The 16192-nt window shown below is 34.5% G+C and overlaps 4 protein-coding genes across 5 annotated transcripts; 2 read left to right on the top strand and 2 right to left on the bottom strand.

Moving 5' to 3' along the window:
* Positions 1–843: 843 nt before the first annotated feature.
* LOC120631724 (NADH dehydrogenase [ubiquinone] 1 alpha subcomplex assembly factor 2) lies at positions 844–2876 on the bottom strand. Its single transcript, XM_039901409.1, has 4 exons — positions 2739–2876; positions 2527–2620; positions 1822–1972; positions 844–1136 (listed from the first exon to the last, which is right to left on the bottom strand). Exons 2-4 carry the CDS (start codon positions 2618–2620, stop codon positions 935–937), a joined length of 447 nt encoding a protein of 148 aa, XP_039757343.1. The 5' UTR covers positions 2739–2876; the 3' UTR covers positions 844–934.
* A 1363-nt stretch (positions 2877–4239) lies between these two features.
* LOC120630821 (tax1-binding protein 3 homolog) lies at positions 4240–5973 on the top strand. Its single transcript, XM_039900118.1, has 3 exons — positions 4240–4405; positions 4486–4614; positions 4863–5973. Exons 1-3 carry the CDS (start codon positions 4352–4354, stop codon positions 5049–5051), a joined length of 372 nt encoding a protein of 123 aa, XP_039756052.1. The 5' UTR covers positions 4240–4351; the 3' UTR covers positions 5052–5973.
* Positions 5974–6165: 192 nt separating this feature from the next.
* LOC120631607 (NADH dehydrogenase [ubiquinone] 1 alpha subcomplex subunit 5) lies at positions 6166–7183 on the bottom strand. Its single transcript, XM_039901257.1, has 3 exons — positions 7067–7183; positions 6788–6949; positions 6166–6589 (listed from the first exon to the last, which is right to left on the bottom strand). Exons 1-3 carry the CDS (start codon positions 7082–7084, stop codon positions 6413–6415), a joined length of 357 nt encoding a protein of 118 aa, XP_039757191.1. The 5' UTR covers positions 7085–7183; the 3' UTR covers positions 6166–6412.
* A 450-nt stretch (positions 7184–7633) lies between these two features.
* Positions 7634–14270, top strand: LOC120631550 (E3 ubiquitin-protein ligase Topors). 2 transcript variants are annotated; one of them, XM_039901191.1, is made up of 5 exons: positions 7634–7802; positions 8853–9069; positions 9696–9862; positions 10963–11178; positions 11847–14270. In XM_039901191.1, exons 2-5 carry the CDS (start codon positions 8872–8874, stop codon positions 13312–13314), a joined length of 2049 nt encoding a protein of 682 aa, XP_039757125.1. In that variant the 5' UTR covers positions 7634–7802; positions 8853–8871; the 3' UTR covers positions 13315–14270. The 2 variants fall into 2 exon arrangements, with proteins under 2 accessions (XP_039757125.1, XP_039757117.1); XM_039901183.1 differs by having other exon boundaries at positions 7634–8056.
* The last annotated feature ends 1922 nt before the right edge of the window (positions 14271–16192 follow it).

The following is a 16192-nucleotide window of genomic DNA, read 5'->3' as shown; positions in this document are numbered from 1 at the left end:
AGACTGCATCATCACTTACTACCAGGTGAGATTGCAGTTAAGGGCTACCTTGTAGTGCCGAGTGCGGGACGAGACCAGAATTTGGAATACCCTATGTCCAGCAATGAATGCACATTAGTAACATGATAATGTTGATACCAATCATCATACCACTCTCCTCATCCAGATCCAGATGACTGGTCAGGCCAAAACCAAATTGTGTAGGTACGTAGCGTTAACTGACTAAACAAGCACCTGAATGATTTATGCTTTTCTCTCCTTGCACTATGGTTTACTTTTACACACATTTCGCATAAGTTGTAGGTCGTCCATAAGAGAAGATTAAACCGATGTGAATGTAGTGTAAATAATAGAACGTTTAGTCTTAAAACTTCAATTTTATCTATTGCCAATCAAAGATCAATAAATATTCATCATCCTGGTATCAAGAAAAAAGGGTACGACTGTTTGTGAGAATGAGGGTGATTTACAAGAATGTAGGAGCCCATGAGTGGATGTGAGCAATGGCCACGGAGAAAATGTAGAAACCGGAGGTCGGTTACCTTTCCGTGGGAATAAATAATGATTGTAATCGGAGATAAGGGTCATTTGGAATTGTAGAGAGAAATTAATTGGTATTAGACAGTATTTCATTTACTTATGATGTTACCTATGATTTAACTATGTAAAAGGACCGATGGACGTCACCAGTTGGTAAACGCAGCCGGCAGGTCGGCCTTTGGCGAGGTGGACGGTCACTTGCCGTAGAAGCTATTAATACTTAATTAGCGTAGTCAGCTTAAAAATCACTCTCGTAATAGATTCTTTTACATCAATGCAATTACGCAAAATAAGACATTCGAAGAAAAAATAAATTAAAGCATTTATTTAAACTAAAACTAGTACAACTAGGTAGATAGAGATATACAAACAATAGTGGATTACCTACTTATATCTAATTATTTTTATATTGGTTTTCAGGATCCCCTCCATGGTATTCTGGGTATTTTGGATAAGACTCATGACCCTTTTCCACTGTGGAAGGAAGAGAACCACCTTCAGCAAGCCTTTGTTGTTCAAGTTTATCTGCATTTACCTTTTTCAACTCTGCTATGGCAAGGTTTTTCTCAATTTCTTCCGCTGTTGGGGGTTCCACTCTGAAATACTTAATCTATTACAAGCAAGCCATTTGTATATACTCATATTATATTATATTACTTGTAAATTGGGTCTAACAAGTTGGATGAAAAATATTGAGAAAGCACAATAAAATAAAATTTCAATATTGTTATCTTTTATGTAAATGAGCAATTTGTCTATAAAATAATTAACATATTTTGTCTATATTGGCTCTAACAAGTTGGATGATAAAAATTTAAAAATTTCTATATTATTAATGCAAAATTCCAAGGGTCAGAATGGTTTTGCTTGTTAAGATTATTAATATAAGTGTAAAAAATAAACACAGATTGGTATTAACTAAAATACTAATATAAAAATATGATAAAGAAATAGTACAAATATTAAATTGTACACTTCTTTTTAGTAGAATCTGCCTTCTAAACTAGGTTATTACAAATATATAGACTTGGCGTTCAAAAGTGCTTATAAAGTAGGAATTTGAAATTAGTGAATTTTACATTCCTGATCATCCAATTGCAATTTTTTTTTTTTAAAGGGAGATTGGTAAAAGCTCATTACAAAAAAAAGCCAAGAAATAAAAGAGGTTTCAGTTTGCATGCAAAAAATAAACCACACTAAAAAAATTTAAAATAAATAAGAATTCCTTTAAATTGAATCATGCATCCATAAAATAAAGATAGGTAAGTGAAAACTAAAAACCTTCGCATTCTAAGCCAAGATTCCCATTCAGCTGGTATGGGGTCCTGAAAGTCTTGACCCTTAGGAGGGTCATACCATCGTGATGCTTTTCTCTTACCAATACTTGGATTTGCTGGGATTTCGTAGTATGTGTTCCCTATGTAATCTTTACCTAGAATTAATAATAACAATAATAGAAAAATATGAAGATAAATAGTTATCGGGCATGTATATGAAGTAAATATTAATGAAGTCTTGCTTTCTTGACATTGTGAATCATAACAGCAAAAATGTTTAAATCTTTAAGTTACTAATATAATGTTAATTTTTTTTTGTCTTTGTAGTTTCCAACACATGAACTGAAATGGTGATTTAATTGAAAAATTCCATTTTGGAAAACAATTAGGGTCATTATGTATTGGAACATGTTAACATAATATTTAGGACATACATTCATATTGTTGATAGGTTATTCCTTTATCATTCCTTTATCCATATTCCGTGATATGAAGATACAGCGCATACAGAACTTAGACCTACAATGCAGGTATATTATCTTACGTAACTTACTGACACTTTTAGTAACAAATTATTAATTTCTGATGCTCAGTGGTAATTGGACATTTAAGGAAGCTACAGTATTTGATATATACTTTAACTTATAGAATCAAATCAATTTTAACATTACACTTATATAAAATATCCAGTATTGAATAAACATTCTACCTATATGGTTCCCTTGAATTTGCCTTGGCCTAAAGGAATTAATAAAGTTACTGAAGACTATTCGCCAAACATGTCTATGTTGACCGTTGGACATCTGAAATAAATATTGTCTTTTATGCAATTTTACTACAAATAATTACAAAATAACATTAGATGTTTATACGAAGAAAGAATAAAAATTGTTTCTAAAATAATATGTAAATGTAACTTACATTTGAATATTATATGATTATCAATTGTAAATTACAGTGCAAAGTAATTTCTTTTGATGTTAAAATAAAAACAAACTCGTCATATTCATTTTCATAATCTTTTCATTTTAAAAGTGCACAGAGCACATATATTTTGACAATGTCACGTTATAATCCCGAAAACTGTAAAGTGACAGTTGACAGGTATGACAGCAGTTGTAGACTACACTTGACCTAAGAACAATAAATAATAATAATAATTAATAGAATATGGACTAAAATAAGTTCACCTGTACTATCTTATTTCTTTTTTTAAAGTAGTATCACTATAGTGTGAATAAAACAAAAATTTGTGTTAATTAACATATAAAAAATATCTTTGAAACTGCTTTTCCGGTCAGTGTCTAATTCATTTTGACACATAATGTTTGGTTACATGTGATAAAGGTTGCTAAGAAGTTTTTTTAGAATTTATGTAGGAAACCTTCAAGAAAACTTTACGATAAATTTAAAATGCATATAAAATTTTCGATCACGGCCTGAGCACTTTAACGCGGCTCTCCTACCACCGATGCCAATATTAGTATTAGTATTAGTATATGCCTCGTCTCTCATATGGAATACGGTATTAGAGTACCACCACTTGCTACCACGTGCTTTCCGAGGAACAAGTGTCGACACAGCCAATTTCCAAACTCCGGGCGGGTACTTAAAATTCTTTAACAGAAAATACACAATTCCTAACAATTTAGGTCCTACCCAGGATTTGAACCCAGGCACCATTATTTACAAGGTAGTTATTATCCCCAACATTATATTAGATTATGATTAATACTTTACAATTCGCTTAAATCAGCTAAGAAATCTTTCAAAATCATTCACACATATACAAATATATATGCCAATATATAATGAGCCCAATGAAGCCCATAATTAAGAAAAAATTCACCTATTTAATTTTTATTTTTTTGTGTTCGTTTATTTATAAAATATTGATTTAATTAATGTTGATATCAATTGAATAGTTATTATATTTGTCTAATACTGTGGTCATAAGTTGTTCAAACAAAAGTAAACTCTATCTTAAAGAAAATCTAGTTTATAATTGTCTGGATGGCCGAGGCTTCAGGTTCCCGCGTGTGAGCGCCGTTGGTACTACATTTGTAGAAGAGCTTTCGCCGGGTTTGAAATACATTTTCCTATTAATCTACCTTCAATGGAACGTACATGAGAAAACCGAAATTTTGAGGGTTTTCTTTTCACGGTGAGTAAGCTGGCGCTGCATACGAAACCAAATAACATTATAAAACCTCCAAAAATAAGCGGGATATAATTTAATCGTTGTATAATAGGGTTCCTGATAGTAACCTACCTCAATGTAGCACATGTTCTTACTGCGTCATCTCCGATATTTAGTTAAGTATTAAGGCCATGGCTACTATAGTAGCTGCTCCATCCGAGGTTTCTTTACTCTGAGTAATTTCACATTTGTAGATACTCTATGGCTTAAGCTGTTATCTTATTCTGTGGTGGTGCTTGTTGTTGCAGTTCATCTTCATTGTTTATAAAGAAATTTTGTTTCTAAATACTTAGAAATAATTATAAAGTAGAAAAATTGAATAAAATAATCAATCATGGCGAAGATGGCATTTCAGCACCAAGCCGGAACGGCTATGGAATGCTTGAGTGTAAGTTCGCAGACCACTCCCATTTCTTGTTTTGCAGTCTTTTAGAAAAAAAAATCTTATTTAGACACCATTACTTTCAGATTCCGATAACGCTTCAAAAAGAAGCCGGTGTCGATGCAGAAGGAAGAGAAGTTATGAAATGTGGCTTTAAAATTGGGGGTGGAATTGACCAAGACTACCGTAAAAGCCCCCAGGGCTACACGGACAATGTAAGTTTCAAACAGTTATGTTCTAGATAGATAAGTAAGTAGAAACAAAACAAAATTATTCAATGAGGTTTATAATATTCCCTAATATATATCCAAAATGTGAAGGTATGTTTTCCCTCATCTGAATACTTATATCTTTTTTTTTATCTGACGGTAAATTTCTTTCAACTTTGTTGTCAATTTGTACTATGCATAAGGTTGTAGTTTAATTCCTACTAAGAATATACAATTTTTGTGTTTATTTTTAGGGTATTTATGTAACAGAAGTGCATGAAGGTAGCCCAGCTGCTAAATCTGGCTTACGAATGCATGACAAAATTCTGCAGTGCAATGGCTACGACTTCACTATGGTGACACATAAAAAGGCAGTTAGCTATATCAAGAAACATCCTGTACTAAATCTACTTGTGGCTAGAAAAGGAGTGACATCCACATAAGGCAAACACAAATTTAGTATTTCTTAAGTTGAAGTTCAAATGGAGTATTGTAAAACAAGTGATTTTATAAAGTTATTTATTCTTTATTAATTTTAAGAGATTTTAGTTTGTATATTGAGAAAATTAAGGACTTGGTAAAAAATTTTTTACTATTAGCTAATTATTGACTTGGTAACAGCACCAACCAATGCTGAAATATACATTTTTATGAGTTACCATTGATAGTTAAATAACAAAATATATTATAACATGGGTAATTACCCATTTGCTCTCTTGAGTTTTATGGGTTAGAGGTACCCTGCAGTAAAATACCCTCTTATTGTATTCAAGAAAAAAAATTCAAAAAGTTTGTCTAATATTTAAAAATTATTTAACAAATTTATATTAATGTTAAAAATGTGATGAATTTAAAATGTTATGATAAGTTTTATAATATTTTGGTCAGTTATTACAATGTTATTAATGATTTGAATTATTCATAATGAATATTTAATACATTCCGTAAAAAAAACTCATGCACTGTGCCAAATATTCCCTTTTTTCAGTGGGTTCTATGGAATTTGCCACTGAGAGTTATTATTAAATAATTCTTTTGATAATTCCTACTCTTGGTATTGCGATAGCATTGCCAAAGATTACTAGAAATATTTTCTGATAAAGTTCAAAACACTGTAAATTATGATGCATAGAGCAAACCAAAATACTGAACCACACTGATACCTTATTTGTAAGGCTTCTTTTTAAAACTAAGGCTTAGGTTTATTTTTTTTTTACCTTATTTCTGAGTATATATGAATTCTAGATATTTCATAAACTAGTTGTTATTAATTAAACTTTATTATATTCTTATAAATAACTGTAATCATGCAAGTAAATGGATTTGTCTGGACTAAAATTGTGCTAGTAACATATTATTATGTATAAATATATTTTTATTACAATATTATTTTATTTATATATACCTACTAAGACTTGTACAGTTCATACTCAATATTTTATTATTTATTTAACCATATTTTCAAGAACACATCAATACTCATTTTTATATTGTTTATAAAATATTTGGGTAAGGGGAACTTTATGTTCTTTAAAGTTTGTTCAAAAAAAATAAAAATGTTATTTAAAACTTGTCTATTTATTTGCATCAAATTAAAACTACTACTTCACAACAATACGTTATTGTTTATTTAAAATTTCATGGTGATATTTTAAATAAATAATATGTAAAACTTAATACAATTACTATTATAACATAATATTATAGACCACTTTATTTTTAAATTAAGAAATTTTGGTGTGTCAAACAAGTCATTAATGAAATCCTCAGAGGATCACTCTTCAGTGCTATTAATGGAGTATGTTCAAGCTTTAGTTGGAGGCCAATCCCATTGACCCTTTGGTGGTTTAGAGGCAAGGGGCTCCCATGGTTTCCAGTTTAGCATTTTACGTGCCAAGTTCAATTCATTTTCTGCTTGAACAATGAGCTCTTCAGACTGACCACAATTAATTGTAGATTCAATTTCATAACAATCCTTTGTCTGAAAAACAAAGTTACAAAGCATTTTGTATAACAGTATAATTTTTCCTTTGTCTTGTCTTATGAATGACACTACCAAAAAGTGCTGAATATGCTGATGCTACTATAGTCTGCGTGCAATTTGTTGACAAAGATCAAAAAATATAGCACAACATAAGTGCCACTGGCAGAATTTCTAGTAAATAGAAGTCATAAATACCTGCTTCAGTACAGCAGCTCTTTCTTTAATAATTTGTTCTGTGTAACGCCTGTACACAGATTCCTCAGGCATCTTTTGCAGAGTTCTCAGAATTTTACCATAAAGAGTACCTAAAGTATAGTGTGGATTAGCCGCCACTGCTAATCCCACGAGGCCCGTAGTCTAAAACAAACATATCTAAGTAGAAATATTGAAGAGGGAGGCAGGTATATTGTTATATAATCACGAAACTGCTTATATATGTTTAATACAAGACAAATAGCACAACACTGCGAGTACCTTTTTCACTAATCCCATGATTTAATTTATTTTTCAAAAGTTAGTTTTATTCCTTTTTTTTTTTGCAATTGGAAAAGTAAAAACACCGTGATCGTGGATCACTGTATTTTTAATTGAGTGACATAGACAGTTTCATTTTTTTTCATTATTCTTTCCCATAGGGAAAAGATATATTCACAGTACAGCCATGTCTTAAGTGTTTAGATTAATTTCATATCTTATTTGATTGTAAGGCATAAAATCATGTTTTTTAGTTTTGGCATACTGTATAAAATAATATAAATGTATTGGTTTACGATTAGATTTAGAGCTGTGCGTTAATAGATCAGTCAGTCAGTCACCTGTTCATTTTCTTACCTTACAAACTACATTTTTAAAGTTATATATATATATATATATAAACAATGAAGTCGGGCTCGTATTTTTAAGTAGGTTCAATGAACAATGGCCACACATAGAACTTTAGGGATTTTCAGACGACGTGTCTGTCTTATGGCCTTAAGAATAATAATATTTATTCCTGGCAACCCTACTTTGTTTCATGTCAAAATTATTACTTGTCAAAAATATATCACGCATTAGTACGGTACCTACATACATTCGGATAAATCGAAAAATTAATCGGATTTATTTTGAAAACGTATATTAGCAGCGGTGAGCAGATGTGTAAATGTTAACATATTAAACAGTTGAAACTTTCAAAATTTAGTTTGTAATTTATTGGCCTCATGATAAGGTAATCATTGATTTTATGTGCGCATCTATACTTGTTGGTCAGGATTTCATGACATAGTTGGTGACAAAATATACGAATTACGAGAGCACAAGCAAGCATTATGAGATGTGATGATTGTGGTTTAACAACAAGTACTAAGCTTTTATAAAAGCGCATTGTATCCTAAAATAAAAATCAAATTTATAGATCAAAGTTTTCTATAAATTATCTAGAATTTCTGGACGGTCAAGTACACAGCGAAACACGTAAATCTGGTAAGGTTTTAAATTAATTTCAAATGTTACTTCTCTTGGATCACCTTTTATCAATTTCGATTGATGCTTAGTAAAAACGAGTGTTAATTAGGTATTGGATGAAGTTCTGGAACTAGGAATGATTATAACCATTTTTACAATATTATCCTGTGACCAGTGCAGTATTTGAAATCTAGTTTGTTTATTTGTGTGCATAAATCAAAAGCTCAATAGTTTGGATGTGTTTATTGATTCTTATATGTACTTCCATTTTGATTTGATATTCACAGCTAAATATTTGTATTTCCATTTTTGAAGCTCCAGGCAGTGCACTCCATGTAGACATCTTAAGAGGTTAAATAAAGATAAAAGCATCTCACATCTATTCCAGCTAGCAGAATTATGCATACAATAACTAAATATATATTATTGAAGTTTTAAAAACTGGTTGTTACTAAGGAAACTATGAAAAGTTCAAATATTAATTTCACTAAATGCATATTTCATGCATGCATGGGACTGGTTTTGTCAGTTATAGAGGGTTGCTCTAGTGGTTAGGGCTTCAGCCTCCATCCTCATAGTTTGATCCCCCGGAATACACGTTTATCTTTTTGGAACTATGTGCGTTATTAATTAAAAGCAATTAAAATATCATGTGATGAATTAAAGTATCAAAGATATCTGAAGTCAAGGATATCAGAATCAGCACTTTACCAGTGTATGGTATGGCCTGAGCCCTTCTCATTTGCCCAGTGTCCCTTAGGCTAGTAGTAATGGATTTATAATAATTGTATTCATGATGTGTGTTTGTATTCAGGTAAATAAAGTTGTCCATAATGGACTCATTACCAGCAAGAGCACAAGATGATAACACCAACAGTGTTAAAAGTGATGACAGCAGCCCTCGTCATGACCCTGGAAGAGGTTCACCTCCACCAAACTGTGCCATATGTCTTGGCACGTGCAGAAACAAATCCTTCACTGACTCTTGCCTTCATCAGTTTTGTTTTAAATGTCTTTTAACTTGGAGCAAGGTGAGATCTAAATTTAGATTTTTGATATGACTTCTTCACTGTATGTGAAAACTTTGTTGCTGCACTCTACAATATTTAATCAAAAATGGTCTCCAAGTTTTATTTTGTCTGCTAAAGTGTATTATAATTTAAGAATCATAATAATATATTCACAGTTGTAATTAATAATGTTAAATATATCATATTATCTAAAAATTGATAGATATGATAAATATATTATATGCATAGATTTTTGAAATCAAATGTGTCAGTTTCTTCATCCATCTTAATGCATATCAAGTTAGCAGTGAAATTATTTTCCAGTCCAAATCTAGGTTTGGACTGGAAAATAATTCTAATCTAGGTTTTTTACAACTAGATTTGTCCTGTGGTGAGCATGTAAAAGTTGTTTTTCAAATGCAGGTCTTTTATTGTAAACTTGAAGTCAAATGGCTATGGCTAATTATATTGATCTTCAAAAACAAGATGTTCCTTTAATCTTCCTCTTCCCTTCCCCTTTAGCAATTTAAAAAATTTTGATAATTTCTGCTTCAAATTAGTTTTAATACTAGTAAATACCCAGGAGTTTATAAGTAAATTTAGCGTTTATTTTTAATGCAGCATTGACATAGTATTTTTATTTTTAGGTCAAAGCAGAGTGCCCTCTATGTAAACAAAATTTTAGGTCAATTATTCACAATGTGCGATCAAACCATCAGTATGAAGAGTATTTGGTGGTACAGCATCATACAGAGGAATTGTCTGATAGAATTGATATTGACAGCCTCAATTCCACAAGAAGATTTAGATACAGGTAGGTAATCTCTTGAGATTTACAAGCACTTTATACTATATATAGATATATATAACATAGATAATCTAAGTTCCGGTTTGCCTCAAGTTTGCCTAATGAAAATAATTTTATCCAAGCAAAACAGTAAATGTGTAAATTCAGATCTCCTTTATCCAAGATGTATTAATATAATTTTATGACAAAACGAAGGTTTTTTTTTCATAATATAAAACCAATGAGTATGTGAACATCAAATGTTACCATAAACATCTTTGGAAGTTAATAAAACCGTGATTTCTAGGTGTTTTTAATAAATGAGTTTATATGAGATTTATAAAGATGCATGCCTTATGAGATCTTACATGAAAACATATTGAACTTTTGTCTTCTAATGTTAATTATGTTTACAAAGTTCGGATATTACTGACACTAAATATGCATCCCAATATTTTTTTTTTCGATTTTAAGTATCTACCTAAACCGTATATTACTAACTATAACATATTTTTTAGATACTCATTGGTTGACGAATATTAAAAATCTTTGAAACCAAAGAGGATAAAAACACTACGCTAACAACTTCCGACCAAAATAGCTTTATTTACTGACTTTATTTAAGAGTAAACCTTAAGATGAAAATGTTTACGAGTTCATACTTCTTACTTAATTTTTCATTAGTAGACGCAAAATAAAACACTCCAAAAATTTTGTTTGGGAGTTCGCCAGTTCTATTAAATAATAAAACCAGCTTTAGTCACGTTATTTATATCCCTTGTCAAGGGATATAATTTTTGTCTCCTGCCCGTGCTAGCCCAGCAGGCGGTGACTAGCGGTTGCGCGCACACTATAAGAGTACGCGGCATTGACTTATTTGAAATCGATAACACAGGCGAAACTACATAGTCTCCAGCACCGACGCAATGTTGCCTGTTTATCGGTTTTTTACCGGATATACTTCGGTGAGTGTGCTCAGGAACTCCACAATCTTGTTCCTCCTTCCCCGTTCTACCACAGAACAGCGAGACACCGGTAAGCGGTGGCATACTTACGCCGTTGATATTGCAGCAACACGCACGAAACGTTTTTGTTACACGTTTAAAAAAAAAAATGTGTTGTGGCAGGACCACGCTAACGCTGCCGCGGCAAGAAACTCTCGCAATCCAGCAGCTACTGTTGCACCACTACCCCATGGTCGCGCAACTGTTCCCCGGGCCACTTGCACCGCGTCGTCGCTCGCCCGCTTCCTTCCGCCGCACCGTCTACCGCTACAACCTGTGGGCGCGCCCGCTTCCCGACTTCACACGCCGTTTCAGAGATTGCTCGCCGGACTTCTACAGGTATATTACATTCAAATGTCTTGTTTCTCCTAACTATTTTTGTAAATGTCATTAACATTTTTGACTACACTCTTGAATGTTTGCTGGTAGAAAATTAAGTCCATTAAGCAAATAAAAGGCAGAAAAATAAATCTTCCATTTCAATGTTTTTGATGACTGGGGAATGTCACCCGACCACAAGATACCCAACTTGAGGGAGAACTACTTTTTTTTTACCCGTGGCTCTTGAGTTCAATCTCAGTTGGTGGTGTGTAACGATGCAGTCTACGATGGTAGCGGGCTAACCTGTTTGTGGTATGTCAAATCGGTTTCTACGCGGCATCGTACCGGAAAGCTATTCACGGCAGCACGTCTTTTCCGGTAGTCTACGAACCACGGCCGAAACGAAGCCAGTATTGATGGCCGCTTTTGCACGAAGCCCTTTGGGAACACGCTAGGGAAAATAAATAAATCAATCAAAGCACCCACTCTGACCGCTCGCGACCCCTAACTTCGCTTACCCTAACCTTATATTCTCTGTCTTCTTACCCTTAGATAGTCCACGTTGTATATAGGTTGGTTTCAAGGCATAGTTTTAACGGCCGTCCACCTTCCTATCGTCAACTCGTCTTGTTAATTAAACTGACATCCTAATAATCCATAACATTAATCTGTTTCTTTTTTTTAAGACACAACACATCACAAATGCATAGACTGGTTCCATGGCTGAATAGGGAACTTCATTACTTGCTTAATGAAAACGTCGGTCACATAGCCTATGTCGTAGCTAGAATATTGGAATTACTGCCGCAGTTTAGTATCAATTCAACGGAATTCAGAGAAGCGTTGCGACGCTACTTCGGGGATAACACTGACCACTTCCTCCATGAACTTTACTGCTTCGCTTCGACACCTTACGACATGAACGGATACGACCGCAACGTGCAGTACACCACCGACAACACGATTTCGACAATGGTCAACGAGGTGTTGTCCAGCTCAGAGTCCGAGGCCAGCGTGGACTCTGACATCGTCATGATCTCCAGCTCCGAGCCCACGGACCCGCCGCCGGGCCCCTCCCGCGTCCCCGCGCCCGTTTATCCGCAAAGCTACATCACGCAGCCCGCCGCCGACAGCGTCATTCCTATCGAGACCATCTCGCAGTCCGACTCTGACGATGACTCCTCCGAGGTCATGGTCGTCGGCTACATCAAGCCGCCCCAGGACAGAACACCAGAGGTCGTTGATCTCCTAGGTTCCGACAGCGATGTGATTGTACAAGAAAATGGGCCCCCGGAGCCCGAAACCCACGACTTGTCGGAGAATCTCCCACCATCTCTTGTAAAACTCACCCTCAAGCGACACGACACTCGCGCAGCGTCCGTCTCCGATAGCGACGAGAGCGCTTATACGCCGAGCCTTACGCCGCCGCCCCGTAAGAGGCGCTACCGCTCCAACGACACTGCCACCACGGCTGACACAAGCCGCACCACGCCCTCGCCTCCCGCGCCCTTCGGCTCCTCCGCCTTCCACTCCCCAACTTCCTCCTCCTCCACCACCTCAAGCAACGACACCTCCTACGACAGCGACACGTCCAGCGATTCGCTGTTGAGAAATCACAGCGATAGGGTCAAGAAAATTCCGCGGCGAAAGCTCGCTGCGGAGAAGAGCAAGAGCAGAACGAAGATGCGTTCGTCCCGAATGCATCGCAAGAGTAAAAAAGATTTGAATTACTCACCCGGTAAAGAACAGCAGAGTAAACATAAATCTCATTCCGGGAAAGGTGTGAAATCTTCGAATAAATGCATCGAGATGGATACGGCGATGGCGGAGCCGGAGCGAGCGCAACAGGCGTTAGATCAGCCCGGCACGAGCGGGACAGCGAGGGTCACTAAGCTCAGGCCAGATCGGAGTACGCGGCGTCGCAGACTGAGCCGCGAGAGTAAAAGACTGAAAAGTGTTGTAAATGTTATAAGAAGCCAAAATAATTCAGAGTTAGCGAGTAAAGAATCAGGCGACCGGCCCAGAGAGAACACGGACAGGGAATCTAACGAAATGGAAGTTGAGTACAGTCAGCCAGTCCCCGATGCTGAATATTCCGACTCTGAGGATGACCTGCCGCTGAACCTAAGCATAATGAAAGGGTCGCGTAAGTAGTTGGCTATAGCAGCTCGGAATGAAATGAAACATTGTGATAATTTTATATATTATTTATAAAGGTGATTAATAAAAATTGAGCCGGATCTCAGAGCAATCGCTCAAGTTGAACAGCACCATTACAATTGTACATTTGTTCATTTCAAATGTTTCATTGTACAATCGAATAAGTACGAGTAAACTCGTATGCGCAAAGTAATGATTTATATATAATAGCCAGCCACCCCATGTTTTAGTGTAAATATTTCTTTAAAATGTTAATGTATAATTTATGAAGTAAATATGTGGACGCTATTACTAAAAGCCTATCACGTGAATGAATCTGAGATAAGCAGTAAGTAGATTTAACATGTCATTTTGTACATATTAGTTTCATAAATTTTTGTAAGTTTTTTTTTAACTATTTTATCTGATTTATTTTCCACTCAAATTGTTATGTAAGGCTAAGCAATAGGAATTTAATTTTGTGTAAACCTAATTTTCCGTTCAACTTTAGATTTAATACATTCATGATTATATTCCTTAATTGACTTAAATCTTAATGGTTTAATTTACTTAATTTAAAGTATTATACTTATTTATAAATAATAACTATTGATGTACAAACATTTCGGAAATATGAATATGATTAAAAACTAAAATATAATGGATATGATGATGTTTGCTAGATTTATTTTCAATATACGGGTATTTCAATTATTAAATTGAATATTCCACTACGATTTTGCATGATGACTAATGTGTTGAGTGACAATTGTAACAAAATGTCACAGTACCGTACCATCAGAGATACTTAATTTACATAGCTTGAAGAACCTTACAAATTGAATTTCCAATTAGCTACCGCACGTCTGATTATGGTCTTGTTATTATTTAACGAATTTGATTTTGCGCGATTCAACAGATCCATTTCAGAGGTGCTATGCAACTTTGCTGAAATAAAAATAACATAATCAGTCTGAATTTTATTATCTACCAAAAACCCCCTGTTTATCTAGCAATAACCTATCAGCTACTAATGCATCTACTGGTTGACACGTATTTTCAGTATAGGGTTTTAGCCCCCTAACGCACATAAGGAAAAATGGTAGTTATTTTTATTTACGTAGCTGAAAACACAAAAATGAAAAAAATCTTAAGGATAGGCTTTTAAGAAAAAGCCCATCCTTATATTTTTATAACTCGTACTGGAGTTATTCTTTATTTTATATCCTATGCATACCTTCTATGCACGCCACTGTCTAGCGTGTACCTACATACATGAACTCTGAGCATGTTCTTAGTTCCTACATAATATAACGGTGTATGCCATCAGGGGTGCTGGCAAATTTATTATTATTTATTTATTTATATTCTTATTCTAACACTCATCATGACAGAATATTTTAACAAAATGCGATTGTGTAGCTATTAAAAAATCTTAATATTATACTATATCCTATTCTATTACCTATTCACGTAACAAATAACACACATTGCGATCCTTTTGAATTCACTCAGAGCGCATGAATACAAATAACATTGTTCTGGTATGAGATCCGAGATTCCGCCCAATCGGTACTTCCAGCAATGACGGCCGTCGCCTCCGCCTCGCACCCCTCGGGAACACGGCCTTACTTTTCTTAGCACGTCCGGATTGTGTGTCCTACGTCGCATTACGTCTACAATATAAGCCACGAGTGTAAATTCATCGTACTCTCAGCTCGTTGTATACCAATATTAATTTAAGCAACTTGCTTACCGGGGAAGGAAAACATCGTGAGGAAACCTGTTTGCCTCGAGAGTTCTATTTAATTTTTTCAAAGGCGTGTGAAGTCAACCAATCCACACTTAGCCAACGTGGTAGATTACGACCTTAAAAATTTGATAGTAGACCCGAGCCATGTAGTCTGCGGGCAATGTGTTTATAATGATTTCAATAAATAAAAGAATGTTTCATGACCTAAACTTGTATTCACACAATAAATTCAAAGTCAGAACAACAATATAAAACAAGATAGATCATCTTAATTTTAAATTAAACAAGTTAAAATATAATATTAAGGATATGGGCGATCCTGAGGAAAAACTAACCTCATTTAGTTTAAAGTAGAAGCTACTTAGTTATCATTCTGAAGATAAAACTTATACATAAAAGAATTGTTAATTCGAAACAAACGCTGAGCAATAAAATTGAGTCACATCGAAATGGACTGTTATTTTTTTAATAAAATACATAATAATTAAACTTGAACTAATCTAGATAGGTTTATAACTTCAATAATTAAAAAATATACAAGTATGTATGCCTCTTGAGTAGTTGTGAAATACTTGCGTCGCAAAGCAAGTTTAACGCTTGTGCTCCATTGGAATGCAAGTGCTAGATAGATCAGCGACGCTTGTTTAGCCAACACGAATCGATATCAAGATACCGTCCTTGTACCGCCTGTGTATACAGACTACGAATTACTCGAGAAAAGCGAATAAACAAATTATTCTGATCTTATCTACCTACAGATAACAGAGGTAGTTAAATAAAAATATTCTAACCATTCAATTAGTTAGATACTTTTTTACTGGGGGATATTAAATCCAAATTCTACTCATTTTTTTCGTCCTTCAACTCGCCCGCTAATACTGTGTAAATAGTAGGCAAGCTGTAGCATCTATAATCTAAGGATAGATGCCGTAGTTAGCAAACGAAGAATTAATCATTTTATTGAAGTTATACTTCTTTTGGCGCGTTAGGGAAAAATGATGAGTTATTTTTTACGATGCGCGCGCACACCGTCACAAAAAACCGACACCCTGAAATTAGCTATAAGGTTTGACAGTGAACATCATCAATTGTCAAAGTCTGCGGGCTTGTACAAAAATCCGATAACGAGTCTATTCGTAT

The sequence above is a fragment of the Pararge aegeria genome, chromosome 2 (assembly GCF_905163445.1).
Source record: "Pararge aegeria chromosome 2, ilParAegt1.1, whole genome shotgun sequence".
Lineage (NCBI taxonomy): Eukaryota > Metazoa > Arthropoda > Insecta > Lepidoptera > Nymphalidae > Pararge > Pararge aegeria.
This window is presented reverse-complemented; position numbering and strand designations above follow the sequence as displayed.